The sequence below is a fragment of the Hyposmocoma kahamanoa genome, unplaced genomic scaffold (assembly GCF_003589595.1).
Source record: "Hyposmocoma kahamanoa isolate Upper Pololo Valley unplaced genomic scaffold, ASM358959v1 62, whole genome shotgun sequence".
NCBI lineage: Eukaryota > Metazoa > Arthropoda > Insecta > Lepidoptera > Cosmopterigidae > Hyposmocoma > Hyposmocoma kahamanoa.
Window position 1 is genome coordinate 2,745,761 of NW_020653850.1, and position 23,828 is coordinate 2,769,588.

At 36.3% G+C, this 23,828-nt stretch overlaps 2 protein-coding genes across 3 annotated transcripts in view; both read left to right on the forward strand.

Annotated features, from left to right (window-relative positions):
• The first annotated feature begins 1,642 nt into the window (after window positions 1–1,642).
• LOC113229826 (DALR anticodon-binding domain-containing protein 3) lies at window positions 1,643–6,210 on the forward strand. Its single transcript, XM_026463506.1, has 5 exons — window positions 1,643–2,286; window positions 3,572–3,759; window positions 5,150–5,283; window positions 5,653–5,820; window positions 6,091–6,210. Exons 1-5 carry the CDS (start codon window positions 1,643–1,645, stop codon window positions 6,208–6,210), a joined length of 1,254 nt encoding a protein of 417 aa, XP_026319291.1.
• Window positions 6,211–6,610: 400 nt separating this feature from the next.
• The window catches only part of LOC113229444 (max dimerization protein 1-like), a 578,146-nt gene continuing 560,928 nt past the window's right edge, over window positions 6,611–23,828 (forward strand). The window contains exons 1-3 of one of the 2 annotated variants that reach the window (XM_026463034.1): window positions 6,611–6,870; window positions 7,001–7,094; window positions 7,208–7,237. In XM_026463034.1, the coding sequence (XP_026318819.1) occupies window positions 6,816–6,870; window positions 7,001–7,094; window positions 7,208–7,237 (179 nt within the window). In that variant the 5' untranslated portion in view covers window positions 6,611–6,815. Of the gene's footprint in view, window positions 6,871–6,985; window positions 7,095–7,207; window positions 7,238–23,828 lie in introns of both variants that reach the window. The other variant, XM_026463032.1, reaches the window with a different exon arrangement.

Consider the following 23,828-nt stretch of genomic DNA (forward strand, 5'->3'; position numbering starts at 1 on the left):
TTTTTCAAAATGGAATTTTTGTATTCATTATCCTGCATTGCAGTTCACCCAGCCGCTGTCCGCCGCGTAATGTAGGATTATGAAAGTACGAGTAGTCGCAGCGTGCAAACCATTCTGCAATCCTGCAATGCGTCCTGCGCCTGCGAGACTTCATACGTGGACCTTATACAAGATAGTGTGTGAGCAATCTCCTGCCTGCGCGGCGGACTGCCATGCAGGTAAGGAATGGACAGAACAAATATTTACGTAATCACGTTTTAGACATTAAGTGTCAGAATACTCAAAATATCGCTATCGGTCGATACATTAGCTAACTCAGGGTCGTATTCCAGAACTCTACTCAATGCTCAAGTCAGGACTTGAGTATGATTTAAAGCACTAGAAATCACACTTAAGTCCCTGCCATTAGGGTCGTATTTCCAGTGCTTGAAATCATACTCAAGCCCTGTCTTGAGCATTGAGTAGAGTTTTGAAATACGACCATTAGGGTCGATGAGTAGAGTTCTGGAATACGACCACTAGAGTCGTATTCCAGAACTTTACTCAATGTTCAAGTCAGGACTTGAGTATGATTTAAAACACTAGGAATCATACTCAAGTCCTTGCCATTAGGGTCGTATTTCCAGTGCTTGAAATCATACTCAAATCCTGACTTAAGCATTGAGTAAAGTTCTGAAATACGAGCCTTAGGGTCGTATTCTAGAACTGTACTCAATACTCAAGTCAGGACTTGAGTATTGCAGTGATCACTGAAAATCATACTCAAGTCCTTGCCATTAGGGTCGTATTTCCAGTGCTTGAAATCATACTCAAGTCTGCTCAAATCCTGACTTGAGCATTGAGTAGAGTTCTGGAGTACGACCCTTAGGGTCGTATTCTAGAACACTACTCCATGCTCAAGTCAGGATTGCAATGGAAACACAAACACTGGAAATACGACCCTAATGGCAGGTACTTGAGTATGATTTCGAGTGCTTTTAACTATACTCAAATCCTGACTTGAGCATTGAGTAGAGTTCTAGAATACGGCCCTGAGTCACTCATTGAAAACATGCTCGTCAAATTCAGTGCTTTATAGAACTGCTAATATGAATTTGGACGTAACTTACAATTTGATCAATTTATTAGTACACTGCGTTTTTATATTGTTATCGACCACGGTGATATCACATTATTATTATTGTTACATTACCGTCCAGTATTTTGATGAACCATTAACCCGCTCTAAATGACAATAGCCGCTAGCCGTTTGGCTTTCCATTTATTCTTTCCATGAAACGAGCTTGTTTTCTGTAGACAATTTGGAAGAATTTTAAGTAATTCATACGTTTGGATAACATAAAATGTTTCTTCGTTACTTCAATTAATTACTTTATATTTTGTTTTGTAAGTGCTTTTTAGCTAACTAAAAAAACAAGTCTTTCCATCATAGGTGTGATTTGTATTTTATTTATAAAATTTTAAATTAATTTAGGTTGATGTCTTTGATGTCGTCCAAAACCAATAAACAAATTAAAAAAAAAGAATTTAACGTCAGCAAATGACAGGATTGGCATGGCAGACAGCTCCATGTGTTTTTTATTTTCCACTTTCAAGTTTTGCACGAATTGAATTGTGTTTAAAAAAAGTGAATAAGTAAAAAATGTTAGAAAACGCTTTGGAAAGGTTTTCTGAGGACGTATTCCAGTTCGTTACTGGAGAAAGTAAGTGTTGGAAGACTTTGTTAGTGAAAAAGCACACAGAAAATCTTAACACGGCAGGGGATTTCAGTTTTCCGAATACGGTGAAATCATGGCATGATTTTTTGAATTTGGAACAAGTGTCAAGCACGGAGCAGGTTTTAATGAAATACATCGGAAAAACTCTGGAGAACTTAGTTGAAGAATCGGCAAAATGGTCATTGCAAATCCAGAGAGCGACCGAACACAAAGCTCGTGTACATATGTTTTTGTTTCGCCCGAAAGCTATACAGATTGGACTCCTAGAAGCAACAAAAAACATCGATTTAATATCGCTTAAAATGCAAAAGAACACGTCTCCAGTGGTATGCGACCCTCTATGTGACGATATGAGCTGCATTACTTCTCTACGTCTTAAATATCTCAGTAAATCAATACAAAATTTACATGCATTATGTAGAGAGTGCAATGAAAAGGCGCCAAAAGTGTTTGTTACTGCAAAATCGTCAAGTAGAAGCGATGGGAGTAAAATTATTTTGTGTGGAACAGTCTTAAATGCCAAAACTGGTGTCAAGGAAACTCAAATTAATGCTGATGATTTTATAAGGTATACATGAGAGTTGGTTTGTTACAGTGCATTGTAATATACAAAGTTTGTACTTATAGTAATCTATCTGTGTTTAGGGTAGTATAATGTGGTAGAGAATTACACCTATTGTCAGGTTTGAAACTAGGATCTCTTTACTGTGAGTACCGGTGCAAAGAAACTTTTTTTTATATGAAGTAGGCAGCAAACAAGCAAACAGCCCGCCCAATGTAAAGCGGTCACTGTTGCTTGCAACACCAGGGGCGCTACGAGTGCATTGCAATCCCTTTAGGACCCTTCTCAAATCCTTTTTGAAGGTCTCCATGCTGTGTTCCCACAGGAACTCCCTTCAGATCACTACTCAGACCTGACAATTAAAAAAAGTTAATTTCTTAAATTAGATCTACTGTCAGGGATGTTCTCATCTAGCCCCTACAGTGGAAACTGTAAGGCTACAGAGTCGTGGTGTTATGTATTATATTTTTGGCACTGACAATACAGGGTTTCCTTGGTGCGGAGCTATGATGTGTGCATTATTAAAAAAAGAAAATGATTAAATAATAATAACAATAGCTTTTATTGCTGTTACAATTCAAATGTTACAATATAATTCATTAGTAGAAAATACAATTCATTATTAAAAAATATAAAAATATCTTAAACTTAGATTAATACTAAAATAATAAACAAACTTCCAATTAAAATTAATAACTAAATAATTTTAAGACTAATTAATTAAAAATAAATCTGCATTCTACATTTACCTATAATTAAATTACATTCACATCATCAGCTTGTCTTTTGACATAGGCTTCCTTCAGAGACTTCCAGTTTTCCCTGACCCGTATCTGTCATTGTCAAAATGGGCCTCCTACCAATTTTAAATCATCTTCCTATATCAAAAAAAAGATATTAAATATTTAATGGTGAATGCTAAATACGTTGACACTCGGGGTGTTGATTCAGAAATTTTTAACAACATTCTAACACTGTATATTTTAAAGTTAAACACAATGCTAATGGATGTAAGTTAAAAATTAAATTGTTTACATTACAAAATAACACTTGAAATTGTGAATAGAATTATGTAAACAAAGTTTTTCTTAATTTAACCAGTCATACGGTCACATACATTTTTGTCAGAGCCCATCCACCATTAAAAAAATCTTACCAAAATTGTCAAGGACTCATGTATTTTAGGAGGATGCACAACTGGCAAAGTTACATCCATTCTTAATAATGCGCATGATGTTAATTGACATTGTAGGTGTTAACTGTTAACCCACACCTTCTTATTTATTTACAGGATAAGACAACAAGAAATGGCATTAATAGCGCAACACAAATACGGAGTCCGAGTGGCTACAGATTCAAAGTGGAAGGAGTTCATAGCGCATTTAGGTGAATCCGCTGTTATATTTGAGCTGTTACAAGCCAAACCCAGCATTGCGGTGAAAATTAATTTCGATTGTTCTTCTGCTGGGTCTAGTAGAGGTAAGCACAGGCTGCCAAGTTGCTTTTAGGGGCTATAATGAGGCAATTAAATTTTTTACATCAATTTTTACACATTTATTGCTTGCTTTTTTGTGGTGTTTTAATCATACTCATTAGATATTGAAAATAAAATACACATACAAATGCATGTTATCTCCTAATGAGGTAAGCAGAGATTACTGACATCTTCTACATACCAGTAGGGCTAGCATGACAAAGCGCGAGATGTCTATGTGAGAACAGTATAGTATCTCGCGCTTTATGTCGCTCTCGCGCAAGTCGCGCCCTATCGTGCTAGTCCTACAGACATAGTAGTATCTGAGTATGTCGATTTGCATCAATCTTTACTACTTTCTAGTTTATTTGTTACTTTTGACCTGACTTTATTTAAGGTTATAATAATCTCAATATCATTGAGATAATACAGAAATAAAATTTGGTGATAAAAACAGCAACCTAAGCCATATAAGACAGTTTAGTTTGCGTTTGTTTAGACATTAACCTTTTCATGAAATAGTACAATCCTTCAATCCTTTAATTAACATTCAATTTTTAAGATAATTTTTAAATTTTTTTTTAATGTTTACTTTTTTATATGAAGATGATTTAAACTATTAATAAAAGTACCAAAATTAGGAATTAAACAATGTTTTCGGATCCAATTCGCGTGTATTTTTTTTATATTTAACCAACTAACATTTCAGGTTCTAAAGGTCCTATGGTCACACCTGAGTCAAAACATATATTATAAGCAACTCAGATCCGAAAAAATTGATTTATAATAATGTTGGTGTAATCTCGTAACATGTACACGAAAAAATACAGCAGAATTAGAACCTCATCCTTTTTGAAACTGGTATAAATATTGCTTCATTAACATTACATAGAAATCATCAAAAAAATACTTTACATGTATTGTTTCTTCTATAGCTTTGTATTGTTATGACAGTGATTATTTGGGTTTGGAATATCGTCGCCTTACTATCTCAAACTCGTATCATAAATCACAAAGTAACTGAAATGCAAAAAATGGATTGAGTATACAAATTTCGCAGACTGATTTCTCAGCACATTTCCTTCATATTCGCGTACTGGCTTTTATCTGTTTTTAAAGTAATGCATCCAAATTAACACCATTGATAAGAAATATAAGTAAATAGAAAGTTTTGCCATCTCCAGAATAATGACTTTTTATAAGAAATGAGTTTGAGAAAGTAAGGCATCAATATATGAAACTTAAGCTCTTGGAATGTAATAGTAATTGCATTGAAAACTGGATCTCTAACAGTTTGCATACACAGTTCAAAATTATCTTTGTATGTTACAATATTCCATCTCCAATTACCACCTATGGCAGTCTCAGCATTCACATTTAATATTCTGATTTAAGGTGCAGCTTTTATCCTGTACAACTGTGCGAGACTGGAAACAATAGTACGAACATTTAATACCAAGGTAGAAGAAGGCATTTATCCACCTTTACCTGATTTCACAGAAATTGACTTCAGCTTATTAACACAGGAGGTAAATTATTAAAGAATCTGTTTCCTTAATATGAATAATCTAAGCTAGGTTTCCTGAAATGTGAGGCCTATATGGGTTGAACCTTTGCAATGTTACAAAATTTAAAAGGTTTAAAAAAAAGGTCCCCAAAGGTGCCCATAAGCACCATTATAGTTTGCAGAAGTTAACTTGATTGTTGAATTATTGCAATTACTATATCTGCTTTCTGCATTAGAATTCCTGGCATACCTTTACGCAGGACTGTTACCAATCATAGCCGTTTCATGCAGACCTATATTTAGAGCACCAAAAATTCTTTTAGCACAATATTTAGAGCATTTCATCTTTGACTAAGCATTGTAAAGTTATTAATGTCTGTGTTATTTTCAGGATGAATGGGCGTTAATATTCAATTACGTACTTGGTCTACCTTCACTGTTAACAAATTGTGTGGGCGCAGATAAACATTACGAATTTCGGCCTCATCTGATTTGCGGTTTCCTCTGCTCTATGGTCAGAGTATTTAGTCAGTATTATAGGAAAATCAGAGTTTTGACAGTGAGTATTAATGAGTTTCATTTACATTTTATTGTCAAAATTATTATCTACTATTTGAAATAAGAACTATGTAAATGATAAATATTTATTATTATTTTATTATTATATTCTCTATAGATATAGAGAACGTAACATTAAGATTATCCCAATTACAGCATTATAATTATATTTTGTCACAAAAGAAATTAAGCGTATTTAGTTACATATACAAGAGAGAGAATTATTTTCTTTTTTTTGTGGTAAGTGTACAGCCATTTTTTTTCTTTTTAGGAGCAAAGGAAGCACCTCCTGCCAGTGATGTTTGCTCGAATCCATATGTTGAAAGTGCTAAATGATACTTTAAAGACATGTCTGAGGATATTGAGTATTAAAAGTGTATCTCAGATGTAACCAACATCTTTTATTGGACTGTAAATATACTCCGCATCATTTCTGCCGTTTGTTGTCGTTTTGACATTTTCAATCGTGATTTATATTCTAATTAGAGTGCCAATAAGAGTTTCAAGGGGATATAAAATGAAACGAAATTTTTATCTGTAGAAGAAGCTAAAAACGAACATTAAAAACATTATTTATTATAGCAACCGAAAGTGAATGTTCAATCGCTATGTCCACGTATTTACATTTTAAAGTTAAAAAACAAGTCGTTGAGTATCCCAGTGCTCCACTACAATAGAACGCATAGAAAAAATGTTTTGTTTGGAAACACAAAGTTCACGTGATTGACCCAGGTATTCGCCTGCGCCCGGCGCGGCGCGATTGGCCGGCCGCGGCGGGCGCGGCCGAACGCCGCCGAGAGCGCGCGATCGCGCACTCGCTCTCGCACCGCGATCCGCTCCATGGCTCGTCCCCGACTCGTTCGCTAGTGTGTTTTTGACATCGGTAAACGCAGTCGTGAACTTCGGAGCGGGCAAACATACTTTTTATTTATAGTTTTAATCGAATCGAGTCGTGTGTTGTTCGTGATACGTGTGCAAACCCGGGATACGTTAAATATGAGTATTGCTGCTCTGATCCAAGCCGCTGAATTCATCGAAAGGCGCGATAGAGGTGAATTGGATTTTCTTTGTTTGAATTGACAATCGAGTGCACTATTCGCACACGTCAACATGGCTCCCGTCTATTTTTGCCGTGCCGTAATCAGCTGATTTTGACGGAATGGCAGTGTTATTTGTTGCAGAGGCGGAGCACGGATACGCGTCGAGTTTACCGGTGTATGAAGAGGGCCGCTCGGGAGGCAGGCGGCCGAAGACCAAGAAATCGCAGGGCAGTAGGTGAGTTGAGTGAGAATGCCGGTCCACCGGTACAGTGCCAGTGCACAGTGCAGTGAATCCGATACGTGTTAAGTGCGTGAAATCAGTGCTACATGTTCTGCTTTTTGTTCCAGGACGACTCATAACGAGTTGGAAAAGAACAGGTGAGTTGCATTCTGGTTAATTCGGTGTAGATCGGTGCGGCGTGAGTTACGCGTGGCGCGCTGACCTTGACAGCGTCCAGGCGTTTAGAATAGTAGAGTGCCGGTACGATGCAGTTGACGGTCAGAGAGCAGGCGGCGCGGGTGGGGTCGGTGACGCTAACCCATTTGGCAGCCTCGTTGACTTACGCGTGGGTTACGTCATGGCTCCGGGATCGCCTGGTCTTCCTCCGTCTACAATCAGGGCTGGTTCTCCCTACGACTAGGTTTGTCTATCTCGGCAATTCGTTTCCGTGCGTACGTGTCGAACGAGCTCTAAAACCGGTAACTAAGTAGGCAGTTATTCTCGTTTCACACAGCAATTTTAGATTGTTTTCGCTATTTAGGTGCAGTCGACGGCAATAAAACACGGCGCACGTGTAGAGTCGCACTCTCCGATCGTCATAGCGACAGAAAACATTTTTACTCGATTTTCGGTACAGTTTTTTACGTCGATAATTGGATGGGCGAGGAATGCGTGGCATCTGCATTTCTCGTAGGGTTAGGGGACCCTTTTATGCATTGATTGTAGGCAACCCTACAACTGGCAACTATTCCACGCAATATGAAAACATAAACTCAATAAAACGGAAAAGAAATATTCTGTATCGGAAAAGATAAACAAACATCACGCCTGTCTCCACAGCGACCATGAATAATCTCTCGCTACGCTATGGATATGTAAGAATTATACACAACAGGAATTTGGTTGACATTTTTAGAAAGAACGGCTAAAAAAGAAGCCGCATAAAGACAATTTCCTTTAACTCCGTTCACTCGGATACATACACGCTTCGTCGTGGAGGTTCCCATTTTCGGAGAATCCTTATTTCGCCAAGTGGTTTCCTCAATTTCCCCTAACTCCAGTTTCCTTTAAGGGGTGGGTTTATTGTAGGATGTCTCTTCTAAAATAGTTTCTTTATTCCAAACCTTCACTTCGCTTACGCAGTACGCTGTACTGTTTATTATCATTATTTCGTGTTTATGTACGACTTATCATTCTAATCCTTTTTAATAGGTTTTATTATTGTCAATTGTAATGTAATGTAAATACTAATAAAATTAATAGCATATAAATCGAAGGTACATCGACTTGTGTTACCTTATAAATGCCGTACGTATTGTATTTCAAAGGGACATCCATGGCCATGCAATGAATAGCGCTATTTAGTTAATGTAATATAATCTGGCTCATTTGGTTAGACAGCTCGAAACAGAACAACACGATTAGTCGATTACATTAATTTGAAACTAATTAAGCCATAAAATATGGCCTTTGCCACTGTCTGATGCCTAATTCGGATCTTATAGAAACAAAAGAATGCTCCGTGGTTATGTTACAAAGTATGCGTTGACATATTCGGTGGTGATATATTGATATCAGATTTATTAAAACATGCGATATGAAAGTTAATCGATCTAACTAAATAGCTTTGCGTTATCGATCTTCGACGTAAAAACGCCATTGTAACGCATCGCTGAGAATTCGCCGGCATCGGGAATTAAACTGGTCGAAACATCCCCCTGTCGCGATATTTTTCACATCAACTCTGAAGGAGTTTTCTTGTAAGAATTTCTTTGAATTCTACGCCAAGCTGTGATTGATGGACACTAACATCGTATAAAGGCTCTTTGCATATGAACCGTTTTCTCTCAAGAGGTTTTTATCTAACGCATGAGAGATTATTCAACTGATATGGAAGCATTTACTTTATCTCGAAATTGAAAAGATGTTAGCGGTAATGTAGTTTGTGGCACAAAGCAAGTGTAGGGAGTCGCGGGGACTGGCTCGATCGGATCTACAAACAAAATTGAGCTTTGTGAATTTGACAAGGCAGCCACCCTTTATCGAATCTGTCCTTGGCGTGAGAAATTGCTGACTCGCCATTGTGACGCTAGACTAAATCTACTTAGAATTTGGTTGTGAAAATTGCTTGGCGTAGTCTAAGTTGGAAGACCTTTTTTTTGACACCCCCCCGGGTTTACCTCCCGCCGGTTGAGTCGGCGCCGTTGGGTCGGTGCACATTCACCACGACAAGTTGGAAGACCTCCAGACGCCGATTATTAATAATCAAGTCTATCTATTGACAGACTCGTCAGTTCTAATACCAGTCTCAGCAATTTGCAGCTCAGGGACAAGCGTCGACAAACTAACGTTGATTACTTGTTTTGCCTTCAAAACCTTTACCACGTCAAGCCACCCATGAATTAATTCGTAATCTGCATTAGTTCGGAACTGTATTTTGGATCCTTCATTATTAAGTAGTGTAAACAACATGGCAGCTCATACACACCCTCGAATTTCGGCAGCAACTCGCCCGGTTTATCACGCTCGCCACCCGAATTACCCAAGCGAACGGTTTTAAAACAGCGGGGGTTAGTTTAACCATTGTACCGAGACCCTTGACCCGCCCAGGCCGCTACCTGCTGCAACGTAAACTTTTTGTAAGCGTACCAATTCAGGGATCGTGTTGAAATTGTCGAGTAGTCTAAAACGCTATCGTGATTCGGTAGAGAATTTTGGCCCGATAAGCTACGTTACCTGCTCGTTGTTTGCCCTTAAATTCTTTACGTTTAATAGTCATTGTGTACCCTTATCGAAGGTTAGGCAGAGGTTCATTGCTTTTTATGCAAACGATCGTATTGGCGAAGCTAGCATCTGTGTACACCTCAGTGAGCCATCTAAACGAATTTTCTTTAGATGACTCACTGAGGCACGTTCCTAAAACTCATTCTGATTGTTAATACGAAACCTATCCAATTTTGTCATTACACCGATATGCGCCTCCATTTATATCCCTACAGTATGCTAATTCATTAATTCTATGTATTTCAATTTCCTTTATCTGTTTTAACCATCACATAATCGTTAGAATATAACGCGTTGGGTTTCGAGTAACGATAGCGCGATGAGAGTTTATTAATAATAATAATCCGTATTTAGTGTGTGTAATTATTAGAGATTATAATACGTTTAACGGTAAGTGTAATAAGTATAGCAACGGATAAACATATTAGGTGAACATTTGCGATGTCGCATAAATTATGCGTAATTTAGTTAGAGAATTTATGACCCACAACGGCATAAGAAAAGTTGTGGGTCATAAAAGTGACCTTACGTGTTCGTGGAACATAGTTAAAAATATTTCCAGATTTCGTCAAAAAAATTCGACTGAAATTGTTAAAATAACTACTAATTTGGTAATACCTCTTATATATAACTAATGCTGGGTTAAATATTCCGAATTATCGTTACGATAGTCCGAAATGACATTTTCCAGAAACAACGTTTGCTCGAATTTTCATAACCTCGAAAGTAATTTTGAGGCGAAAATGTTTTTTCTTTTAAACCTAACTAAACCTAACCTAAGCGAACCTAATCGTGTCTTTGCGATAAACATCCAACATATCCTGAAAAAACAACGGTTTCGTTATAATTCGGTTTTCGGGGTAATGAAAATTCGAACAGAAGTTATTTCGGAAAAAATAAATTCGTTACCCTAATGCTGATCAAGCAATTTCCACATTTCGCTGGTAGTTTAAAAGATCGCTATAGTCATAAAGTTTCTTGATACTACTCTAAGGAACTACGTATTTTCCGTAGTGATAGTCAGATTGAAATTTGAAGTCTGAAGCTAAAAACACTATTGCATAGCAACCCTACACGGAGTTACGTAACGCTCCCGCGCATTCGCATAGCGGATGGCACGGCCGCGGTGCACGCGCAGTAATTTTCCAATAGATTTTCTAGCCCGCCTGTATTCGCTCATCGGTGTATAATAATCGAGCAGCAACAATGTAACTCAGTGCTTCCGAACCTGGGTGTCTACTCGCCTCCGTCCGAAACAAGTACTCTTAAATACATTATACTTCGTCTTTAAATCTCGTCTTTAAATTTTCGAATATTATTTATTACGATGCGAATGCTAAATTAGTAATTTAAATACACTAACCAAGCTGTTTTTGTATAATGTACAATTCAACGTCAAACTGTTTTGTAACTTGCGCAAAAATACCTGGAGTCTGGGTATCGCACAAAAACAACTCTCAAAACCTTTATTTACATGACAACAATACCTATTAGTTAACGTGCCCATCTGATAGAATTACAAGGTCGTACCAAGCCCCATTATATACCTATCACATTGTGATTGAGGGAGCACGTAACTATTGATATTTTACGATACAACTTTTCCAAGAACCATTTGAGGAGCTACGCGGCAGTGTCATTAATGAAATTGTGTTTTAAGGTAGGCACTGTGAAGATTTAGTTGAAGGAATATTAGAATTGTCAGTTTGTAGAACGGAAGACGTTTTTATTAAATTTATTTCATACGTAAAATCAATTTACAATGTAACATGAAGAAACACGCTAACAAAAACACGGCTAAGTGAAAAAACTATTTTATTGAGATATCATAAAGAACCATAACTCAGTTTTAGAATATTGAAATTATTGAATGATATTTCAGCTAGGCATCGTTAGGTAAAGTTCCGATACAGTCGAACACGTTAACTCTAAAACGGTTATTGGACCATTTGTTACTTAACCGCGTACCACCAGTTAGCAGCGTTTTAGTTAGTAGACGGCAGAATCTCAGCGGGAACATGCTTTCGTTTTCATTCAAATGTTTTGAGCTTTAGGAAGAACAAACAAAGTCTTATAAAAATTTGGAGTACACTAAACTTGCTTTTGTTTATCAGGTTTAGACTAACAATCAATAAATTAGACTAACAATTACGCTAAATTCAATTCTTACGATGTATTTGCCGAAAACGTTTTAAGTGACTGGACTGGCACTGTCACTGCGCTCGACACCTTGAGATATAAGTTACAAGTCCCATGTGCCTGTGATTTCACCAGCACCCTTACCCTTGGAAACCGGAACGCAGATCACATTAGTGCTTGGCGGCAGAAGTACTTCCCTGGACGAACTCTTTCACAAGGAGCGCTAATAACGTACAAACTCTACTAACGTTCCTTTTTCCCCAAAAGATTGGATTCGAGGAATAGTCAACGTATTTCTTATACCTCGCGTTTCTGCTATTTACATTTGGAGATAGCAGAAACGAAGAAACTAACTTAAAGAGATGTCGTAGCGACATCTCTTTAAGATCGTTTAATCTAATTTGTTTATCTGTTTTATAGACTGAGAGACTATAATGACTATAACCTCTTTAGAGTATGAGTTAAGGCTTCAAGTCCCTCTTCTCCCGGTGATCCTCTTACCCCACCTGACCATACATAAAAAAACTGTGTTTACAATTGTTAGAATTGAAATTATGAATTAGTTTGCTTTCTGAAAAATGTCACTCGCGGTTCTGTGAGCTTTGTATAAGAGAAATTTTTAAAATTTATTTATGAAACATGTGTCACTGAGCGCGCTTTTTATGTCTCGTGCAGTGTTATTGTATATTGTAGGGGCAACAACGTTTTACGAGTTTTCTTGAGAGACGTACTTCTTGTATGTATAAGAAACATTTCATAGTTTAAATTTATTTAATTATTTATTACACAGGAAAACACATTTCACATTTAGTAAAACGGAAAACACAAACAAAAGCTACTGCTTATTTCTAAAAGAAATTTCTTCCTGCAGACCAAAATACAGGACCCAATAACTACACTAACGAGTTTACGTGCACGACAAAACTAAAATTAAATTATCTTATAAAATAATAAAAAAAAATGCAAAAATATTAAATTAATACAACTTAGATAAATAGATATTTCATATCATAATATCTATAAAATGGATGGAACAGAGGATAGGTAAATAGTCCTCTTTGACTCAGTTTAAAGATCCTTTAATCAATAGACCTATGGATTTACTATTATGAACAGTAATGGGAAGTGCGTTCCAAAGTCTGACGGCATTAACAGTAAAGGAGTGAGGAAAATAACCGGAATTAAATGATGGAAAAGATAACTGGGACCTAACGAGAGACCGACAGGGCTTATCCTGAGACCTAAGAATGCTGAAACGCTCTTTCATACGCCTGGGAGACAAAGGATTATGTAGAATGTTAAAAAGAAAGAAACGATATGCAAATTCCTACGGAGACGACTAGGCAGCCACTTGAGCTGACTGCGATAGTATGTAGTTGTAATTTATTACAATATCTATTATTAAGATTAAAAAAAAATTACTCGAGTAACGATTAGGGTTGATAATTCTTCGCTCCGTTAGTGTATGGGGTTGACGGACGCTGGAGGCCGTTTAGAATGTTTGTATGGGTTGTATGGCAATTTGTGCAGCGCTCCGGCGTTCAGAAAAAGAGCTATAGGTTGGTATGACAAATTTCTGCTATTGTCTACATACCATTGGCAATGCAAACATGTTTACTTTTCACTATATATAACAAATAACCTTTAAAAATATTATGATACCTCAAACGAAGATAACGGTATTTGACTGTAATTTTAATTTTGAAAAATTGAAAATTTAATTGAGATTCTCCTCTTTTTTAAGTCGGTTATGGTTCAATCATCAATTCAAAAGGAGGAGCAATCCGTGTTGCAATAAAATATTTCTTTTTATTGAATGTAGTGATGTTTTTGCTGTAGTGATTTTTTTTAGAAAATAGACTAGAATAGATTAGAATAGAATAGACATTTATTGCAAAATAGGTAATTCCTCTAGTGTCTGTTATTATATATTTGTTATTATTATTTTATTTATTTATTATTATTGATACAAAAGAGCGAACAAATGCAAACAAAAACTGGAATGAAATAAGCTTTATTGGACACAAAATAAAACAGTGACAATACAAAAAATAAAAACATAGTAAAAGGTACAATCGGCAGCTTTATCGCCAGACGGCCATCTCTTCCAGGCAACCTTATAAACTATTACAGAGTTTTAGGTGCAGGGCAGTTAATGGTGCACAAAGCAGCTAAACGATATATAAATTTAACCGAATACATTCTAAAACAAACTTCATAAAAACGTACCGCATATCGCACTTCTCATAGAAGAATGGCATAAGTGGAGTTACGTCAAAAACGTTTATTGCTCCATTAAATACAGAAAAATATAACCCACATCCTCTCCAATTCTTGTAATTCCATCGACAAATATAGTAGATAGTTATAAAAATTGGATAAACTAAAATCGAATGGAACAATAAATATGTTTGACGTAACTCCACTTATGCCATTCCTCCATGAGGGGTGCGATATATGTAATAACATACATGCTCATTGCTACATACTAAATATACAACTATAATTTATACACGTACAATATATAGAATATGCTTGATATATAGAATATATTCTGTATACACACATTACATTATATTACACACATTTTAATTGAACGTTGCTTGTTTTAATCAAACGCGTAGCCACGTTTAGGCTACACGTTTGTTTCAACCTGCTTCTGTTTCGATAAAAAATTGAAACAAACTGCAGCAACGTACACATTTTGAAGTCATCTAAAATCAAATTTTATAACTTTTTTTATGATACCAAGTGGTGGGACACACCAGTCTCAGAGCTTTAAATCGCAAAGATCCGAGGGGCACTGCCACTGCGCCTGTTACTCTGAGACGTAAGCTGTAATTTCTGCCTGTAATTTCACCAGCACCCTTACCCTTCAAAACCGAAACGCATTAATGTTATTGCTTGGCGGCAGGAATAGGTAAGATTTCTTCCCTCGACGATCTCTTAAAATCATCAGTTGGGTATTTATTCGAAAATATGTTTTTAACCGACTTCAAAAAAGGAAGAGGTTCTCAATTCGGTATGGTTTTTTTTGTATGTATGTAGGTATGTTACGCGATAACTCTGTGATAATAAATCTGTGAACCGATTTTGATAATTCATTTTTGATGGAAAGCAGAAGTGGTTCCTTTTATATTTGAAGAAAATATTCCACCTCTAAGGGTGGCAAACTAGGGGATGAATGACTTTTGACGTCGGTTTTTTAGTACTTTGTCAGCACATACTAACTTGACACTTTTGCCATATTTGATTTGTGACTGTGTTGAAGCCCGTGTGCGAAGTGGTTTTTTGTGTAGAATGTAATACATTGCGATTCTATGGGAAGTCGAAGACAAAAGGCATAATCAAATCTAACATAAACGCTATAGTGATATCATCACATGAACACGTTCTAGACTGAAGCAATTACAAAAGATAAAATATATACTCAACACATTGTACAGTAAAAGATACATAGTAACTCACTGCGAAGGCTCACGGACCACTTTGCGGTATACATATACAAGGGGATTTCGTTAATGAACGGAGTGTATAGGGCGGTTACATTACCCAAGCACTCGTATTATGCATAAGTAGACAACTTAGCATCGTAAGTACTTAAGTGCGAAGGTTAAGAATATAACTGGTAAAACGCGGAACTGTTTATAAACGCTATAGATAGATTTTGATTTCACCTCATGAAGGACGAAGATGTTTCGGGTGCGATTCCCGGTAAGATCATTTTGGAGAAATATTTTTTTCTAAATTGATTGTATCTTTATTTCATATAAGTTAGCAAATTATATTAATTGATTATATATACTGCCACGGTTACTTATTTACGATTAAATTTTGATATTATGATAAAAATTTTTTTCTAGGTAAACTTTATACCGCAAGAGAAAAGTAGATATTGTTTTAATGAAATTTTTTAGAACATTACTTTCTCGGTTTCCAGTTTATGTCACAAGCGCCCTTTCAACTACTCCTTTGCGAAAAATAGTAACAAGAAGAAAGGAAAACTCTATGGTTTAAAATATTAAAGTTTAACTAACAAAATATAAAGCTGGAATAAAAAAGGAGATATATACTTTGAGATATGTAAATTGTGTGGTATGTGTAAGTGAGTATGGTGTTTTTTATGATACTAAATCGAGCAAGTCTAGCTCCTATGGTAATCGACACGCCTCCATAGCAGTTGCACTGCCCCTCAGAGCTTGATATCGCAAAGATTGTAGGGGCACTGCCATTGCACCCATCAAACTGAGACAATACTGGAACAACGTCATGTTTTTAATGTCTGCTTGACGGCAGAAATAGGCAAGGTGGCAGTTCTTCCCTGGACGACTTTTTTACAAGGAACTCTACTGCTAGTAAATGCGTGTGTGTAAGATGTAAGATCCATAAATGTACTGCTACACCATTGTAAGACTGTTAATTTAAATAAATCTATCTCTTAAGAGACATGGGTCCCAGTTTGCAAATTGTCCTTGCAGCACGCGCCTGTGTACAGACGGCAGCATTGACGGATCTCGTATTGTTGATTTGGAGGCGATATTCGAACAAAAGTGTTATAGCTTGATGTGCTGTTGACTGTACATACTAAAGCGAGGTGTCGTCTAAACATGCATTGTGCCTATGCTACAGTTTAAATTTGCTACAAGACATCCGCAGTTGGTTACGTCACATCCTATTATAAAAGAGAACCACTACAGAACTTCGAACAACTTATGATAAACATTATCACAATCAGATGATCTGGACGATTAAATTAACAAGGAAAGGAACATGTGCAAATGATAAAAAGTTTACATTGTTACTGAAAATAGAAAAAAGTGATTATTATAAACAAATATCATAGACTAAGCATTGTCAATTCTTGAGAGAGGGCACTGGCTCCTTTAACATACCTAGCCGAGGAGTCGGAAAGTTCTTTACTACGTTTTAACCATTTAGTTCAAAAAGTTCATTCAATAAACATTATTATTTTGAATTAATGCATTATACAAATTATACTTATAAAAAGGTAATTCGGTTGAAAACAACACGACCATTGTTAAACATCGCGGGGAGCCAGAGCATTATAATTTAATAAAATCGTGATATTTAAACGTCATTACTCCAGATATATGTTTACACGTTACATATCAAATCTGGATTCGATTCCTGGTTGGACCAATTTAGGAAACATCAGTTTGAGACCAAGTGATTTGAGGTTAAATAAATATCATTTCTTAGTGTAACAACAGCATGATACGTTCTCCATAGCTATACCTACCTACCGGATAATATAATTACTATGGTACAGCGTGCCGGTGACGTAGCACGATATCATAACAAAACAAGATGGGGAGTGACGAGATTTTTCGCATATACCGTGGTACAGGGTGTAGATTGGGGCTGACGGAGGCATAAAATGTATGTCTAATCTCTGATGATATTTGATATTCATGCAGTAATATGTATTAAAAAGGGTAAGACTTAAAGAGTCACGTGATAAATGGGACACATTTATCACGCGACTTACAATTTTATTCGAAGAAAAAATTTCTCAATTTTCAATTATTCAATTCTAAATGTTATGTAGGTAACCAATTAATTTTCGTATAACGTAACGTAAAAACAGTATAATAAGAAAAGTACAAAAATATCTCTCCCCTTTTTTTTAAATAAAATAACAATTTTTTTAAGGGGCCGTCGCAAGATCCCTCGAGCGGTCTCTATGTCGAGCCACACGTACAGCTCCGTCGCGCCCAGGGAGGGAACACAGTAATTACAATGTATTAATTTAAAAAAATACAGATAAAAAATTAACTGTGCTATAAACAACGAGTACCGAATATTACACTTAACTGTTAATGACATAGGCCAAAAGGGCTTAAATACATAAAAGAAAAATAAGAAATAAACCCATGTTTGAATTAAAAATAAAAGGTTAAACCATATAGGTGCTTAAACAAATTTCTACATAAAAGTAAAGAAAAAAATTTATGAACTGGGATCCAAAAATAAGAATTATAAGTTACATCAATTAGTCTTGTAAAGGATGAGATATTATATACATATATTATTGGTATTTCCATATATTATGTAAACTCATGGATATATTTAGAGAAAACTAAACAAATGATGAATTATGATAACAATGTTCATAAATACCAGAACGTTAATTTGAAAACAGAATAATTGTAATCATATTTTCATTTCGATTAAACCATTCAATTCGATGTTCATATGAAAGTCTGGCCACATATACCAGAACGTTTAATTTGAAAAAAGAATGATTTCAATCGTCTTTTGATTTCGATTAAACGTTCTCTGGTATTTGTGTCCGTGATTCATATGGACGTTGTTATCATAATTCAATCTTTTGTAGCGTTCCTCTAACTATGCCTAAAGTTTTAGTAGTTTTAGTTAGCCGACGCTGCCCGATGTACTTGGCCAAATGATTTGTTAATTATTTACTATATTTTAGTACAATATTTCCGTCCAATTGCAATGAATTACGTTCCTTACTACCCATGTACTAGATTTAAATTAAGAGCGTTTTTTAGGTGATTATTTTTAGTAACAGTACCTACATACATACATACCTTATAAGTTCAAATTTGAAGTGTTAAAAACATTGTAAATCAGAACACAAGTTAATTTAAATAATATTTTAGTGTACTTTTAAACACGTAAAAAATAGATCACGCCGACGCCGATTAAGAAAACATCAGATGCCGCCACCTACGGTTTTATTGATTTATTTAGGTATTTATTGCATATCATGCGCATTTGTAATGGTAGGTACATAATGAATACATACTTCACTAACTATAGGACAATACGACGCCCCGTAAGGGTATGGCAATATTAGTGAAGGGGGTCTCACGGTAGGCGCACGTCTTTAGTCAAGATATTTCGATTGACAGTAAGTTTATAATAGTTAGCTTAGGGCTCTTGCAGCGTGCCGGCGATATTTCGCGACTGCGGTCGCACCGACTCGCTGCGACTTGTTTTATATGTAGAACTAACCGGCGACCATTTGGTCGTGACACTTGCAGCGCTCAGTCGTCGCAAGTCGCTTGCGACTATTACTGGATGATCCATTAATGTTCCTATTATTATTATTATTATTAAATTATTACATAAGTAATTAAAATTATATTAATGGACCTAGATGGTTAATTGATGCAGTTCGTAATGCAGAATATTAATTGGTGAATATTAAATCACCTTGTTATCCTTGCTGTAGCAGGGCCCGCTAAAACGGAATTTTCCAACAAAAAAAGCTCTAATACTATATCCATTTTCAATGTAGGCACGATAATTATTCGAAAATTCACTAAGGTATCGGTCGGTCACCGGTAATATTACGTCGCTAGACACCCGCATGTTGCATTGTATTTCGTCGTTAGAAGTCGTTGTGAGTCGACGCGACCGCAGTCGCGACATATCGCCGGCACGCTGCACGAGCCCTTATATATAGTCCCACTGCTGGACAACAGGGAGAGCTTGGGCTGTTCCCATGCGGGATCAATACGGATTGGGAAATTCTTTATTAAATTGCTTACTTTCCTTCACCGACAAGCTCATGGTAAATTTCAAATAAAATTTCGCATATAAATTCCAATAAACTCAAGCTTGAGAGGTTGTAGGTCAAACTATTAGCTTACCATGGCTTTACATTACGCCCAAACTCATGAGAGAAATAAATGTGGGCTATACAAATGTTTCTCTGTGTCTGGAATCGAACACGGCACCTCTGCATGGCAGACCAGCATGGTAGCAGTAGAGTTCCTTGTCAAGAGTTTGTCCAGGGTAGTACTGCCACCTTACCTATTTCTGCTGCCAATAAGTAATGTCAGCATTACAGTGGTTTTGAAGGGAAAGGGTGCTGACGAAATTACAGGCACATGAGTCTTGGCAACTTATGTCTCAGGGTGACGATGTGGTAGTGCCCCTCACATCTTTACAATTTAAAGCTCTGTGTGGCACTGTAACCGTTATGGACAGGCGTGTATATCCTCAGACACACGACTTGTTTGTCCCGTCCCTTGATGTTATTAAAAAAAACCGTTCGTAATATTTAGTACCATATTTTTTTAAAGTAATTTTAGTTAAAGTAGAAAAAGTACATATAATAACATTTTAAATGATACAAAACTCTTGGTAGATATCTAATGGTATATAAAGTAAGTGTAATAATTATTAGAATAGTCCTCTCTTCTACTATGTATTTACTGTGCCGTGTTCAGGGTCCATAATTTGATCTCAATATTAATATAACAACATCTGTTATTAATTATGGAACGCAAATAAATAAGAATAAATGCTAAACTGAGGGCATACTTGTTTGAACTTGAAGCATGTAATTATATTAAAGTACATACGCCAGCACACCAAGCTACACATTGACGTATCTTGTTCCGTTGCACTGGAAGCGATTTTCGAACAAAAATGTGTGGTCTGATCTGCCGCTGTCCGTATAAACGGCAGCATATCAATCTACATGTGGTGCAATTACAGGCACATGGCACTTTTTAACTTACGTCTCAGGGCGACGGGCGCAGTGGCAGTGTCCCACAGATCTTTGCGATTTAAAGCTCTGAGTGGCACTGCAACTGTTATGGACAGGCGGGTAGCTTACCATCAAGCGCACAACTTGTTCGTACCGTCAATTCATTGATACATTAAAAAAATAATGACAAATCTTGTTCCGTTTCCATAGAGGCGATATTCGATGAAATTTGTATAGCTTGATGTGCTGTTGACTGTACCTTGGGCGTTTAGAGCTTTTCCCTTTGTAGTTTGTTATGTCTTGAAGGTTAAAACAAGTCTGTTTACTTTTAAAATAAAATAAAAACCTCAAAAAATTTGTGGAATCATATCTATATGCCAAGTTTAATTGAAAACTATTAACGGAAAGTGGGTGAAATCCAAGGCATCGGGTTCATCCCCTAATTTGCCACTTTTTTTGAAATTTCTTTAAATTTGAGGCATCCCCTTTCCGACAAAAAAGAATCATCGAAATCTTTTCACAAACGTCGGCGTAATCCCGGAATATACAAACAAAAAAATGCAGTCAAATAGAGGACCTACTCCTTTTTTAAGGCGGTTGAAAATGATGACGATGTAACTACGGCAAAGATCGATGACGTATTTTCTGTATAGTTTAGCGATAAACGTTTGTTCTATATTGTTCGTGTATCGTGGTACGTTGTGATACGGTGTGTGTCGTGGTACAGGGCGTCTCGGCGGCATACGGGCTGACACGGTGTATATTTGTCTCGCTTCACGTGCAATTGTCTCATACAAACAACACGCACACAGTGAAGTATGTACTGTCTTGCAAATTATGTATTTTAAATGTCATTGTGATGGTCATTTCGTGTTACAGTTAGACTAATAGTGGCTTGCTATTCGTATTAATTCCGAGACAGTGAGGTAGTATCCGTCTATATATATTATAAGAAGTTTAGGTACTTGTACTCTTTAATGATATTTTACAATATCAAGTGACGAGTCCTATAAATCGAGCGCCTGGTGGTAAGCGACACGCCTACCTGTAATAGTTGCAGTATCACAAAGAGCTTTAAATTCAGAGCGGGACGCCTGCAAATTTATTGTTCTTTTTAAAATAAAACACATGTTTGTGACAGTCATGGAATGTTTAACGATAAAAAAAATAAAAAAGAACTAAGAATGTTTAGTGATCAAAAATTTTAAGAAAGAACTAATCTTGTCTAGTCTGGTGTGCTGGCTTTTTATATTTTTTGCTTTCGCGCCATTTTTAAAAAAATTTATTGTAACGTTTGTCCTGTTTTGTCAAAGCGGGACGTTTATAGTATTTTGGGGCAGCGGGACACGGAACTTAAAAGCGGGACGTATGGTCACGTTATGTATGATCGACAAAATATTTTCTTTTTGAAAAAAAAGGGCGCAAATTCTACCTGATTTTAGTTTATATGAGTTTATCGAGTTCCTAGGCTTCCGCGTTTGCTGTACAACGGAAATGAAACTGTATCAACTGTGACCATGGGTCCTTCCAAGGATCCGAAAGGTTGGTGGGAAAAAAAAGAAACAAATATATGCGATGTAAAGAGTTCGTCAAGCAGCAATACAAGCCTTATTGCGTTCAGGTTTAAGAGGCTATACTACAAATGGCTTTGGCTGATTCCGCAGAATAGTCAAACTATTGAATCAATAACTTTGGAAATAGTTATTTTTGATATAAGTGCGGAAAGTTAGTCATTATTCACGAGTCTCGAGGCTTCTTGGCCCGAGCCAGAGGCGAGGGTCAAGACGCGAGACAAGTAAAAATGACAAATCCGCACGTGTATCAAACGACGTTTTTTAATACATTTGCGAAAAAACTACATTGAAAGTAAAATAAAACAGTATTTAAACAAAACTCATTTTCTGCTAGTAAATTAAAATAATGAAATACAACCACTGCAACCATTAGTTAAAAGTCTATGGAAATCTAATTCCAACGTGCTGTTTTTGTTTATTTTCCGTAATATCGGTCTGTAACCACTTTTCTTATTATGAAGTCCTGGTACTTTTGTTTAAACTTCTTTAGGAACCCGTGCACGGTAGTGAGATACAATTTATCTGTAATACATAGAACAAATATATACATAAAAATCTCGCCTGTCACCCATTCAGGGGTAGGCAGAGACTGTGGACCTCCACTCGATACGTTCATTATATAGTATTTGTAAATAAATATAAGTTTTAATGACGAATGACTTACGTCACAAAGCACATAAATATTAAATAAATATACAACTTCTTTAGTTCTGTGCTTAAGGTTTGAAACAACAGTAAATTAAAAAAAAATGGAAAAGTAAAAAGCACTAGTGCGAAAATTCCAACTTTCGGCACGATTTGTAGTACGAAAAATACCACGTTTTGAGCAACTGTATTAAAAAATATACACTGATTACTATACGGTGTGAAAACAAGATACCTACCTAAAAATTTCACAATAGAAAAAAAAACAAAGTTGATCTCGAAATTTTACAATAAAACCGCTGTATTTTTTACATATTACTAAACCAAAGAATTTACCAGTCCGCTTACTTCAACACATTCGACAGTACGACGGCTTGAGTTTTCATACAGACGACCTATTTAATACGAAAACAAACCCACACGTGATCCGATAGCCGGGCGATAATTAGCGAATACACCGTACGCCGAAGATTCTTGGCAAACTGTTTACATTGCCAATATTTTTGGCCAACTTACGTCACTTTAACTACATTGCCTGTAAGTACGTACTCATTTTTGTTTGTTACACTATAAATAGGGCACTATGACAGGAAAACTACTTCATATGACTATGTCAAATAGTAATAAATTAGTGTTGAAAGATGGCAGGAAAACTGTCATATGTTGTGTAATGTAAGTAATGTTGCATACCAATAGATACTCAGTGCGTGGTAATGGAAAAGTGCCATTCGAAACTTTATCATTTTATCGTGTTCTTTTGACGTTTTCAAATGGATGAGAATGACAGCTGATTACGATGGCGATTGTCATTCCATTAAGAAACTTAAAAATAGAATATGCATTATTGTTGAGGTAATAAAACAAGGCAACAGTTTTCTGTTCTGGAAGAATTTGTACATGTAAGGGGGATGTTGTGTATAAATATAATAGTAAACATACATATCATCGCGCCTGTTTCCCACTAGGGTTGAGGTAGAGGTAGAGACTATGGATCTTCACCTGCTACTCGTTACTCGCGACAAACCTTTCGATTGTACTGTTTTGCAAATTATGTATTTTAAATGAGGTATATTTATTGAACAGTCCAGATTCGAAGTCGCACGAAAGTAAAAGACGTGA

Coding starts and splice junctions, on each gene's coding strand:
- LOC113229826 (XM_026463506.1), top strand. CDS start 1,643: ATGTTAGAAAACGCTTTGGAAAGGTTTTCTGAGGACGTATTCCAGTTC. Junction 2,287..3,571: donor AATGCTGATGATTTTATAAG/GTATACATGAGA, acceptor ATTTATTTACAG/GATAAGACAACAAGAAATGG. Junction 3,760..5,149: donor TTCTGCTGGGTCTAGTAGAG/GTAAGCACAGGC, acceptor TTCTGATTTAAG/GTGCAGCTTTTATCCTGTAC.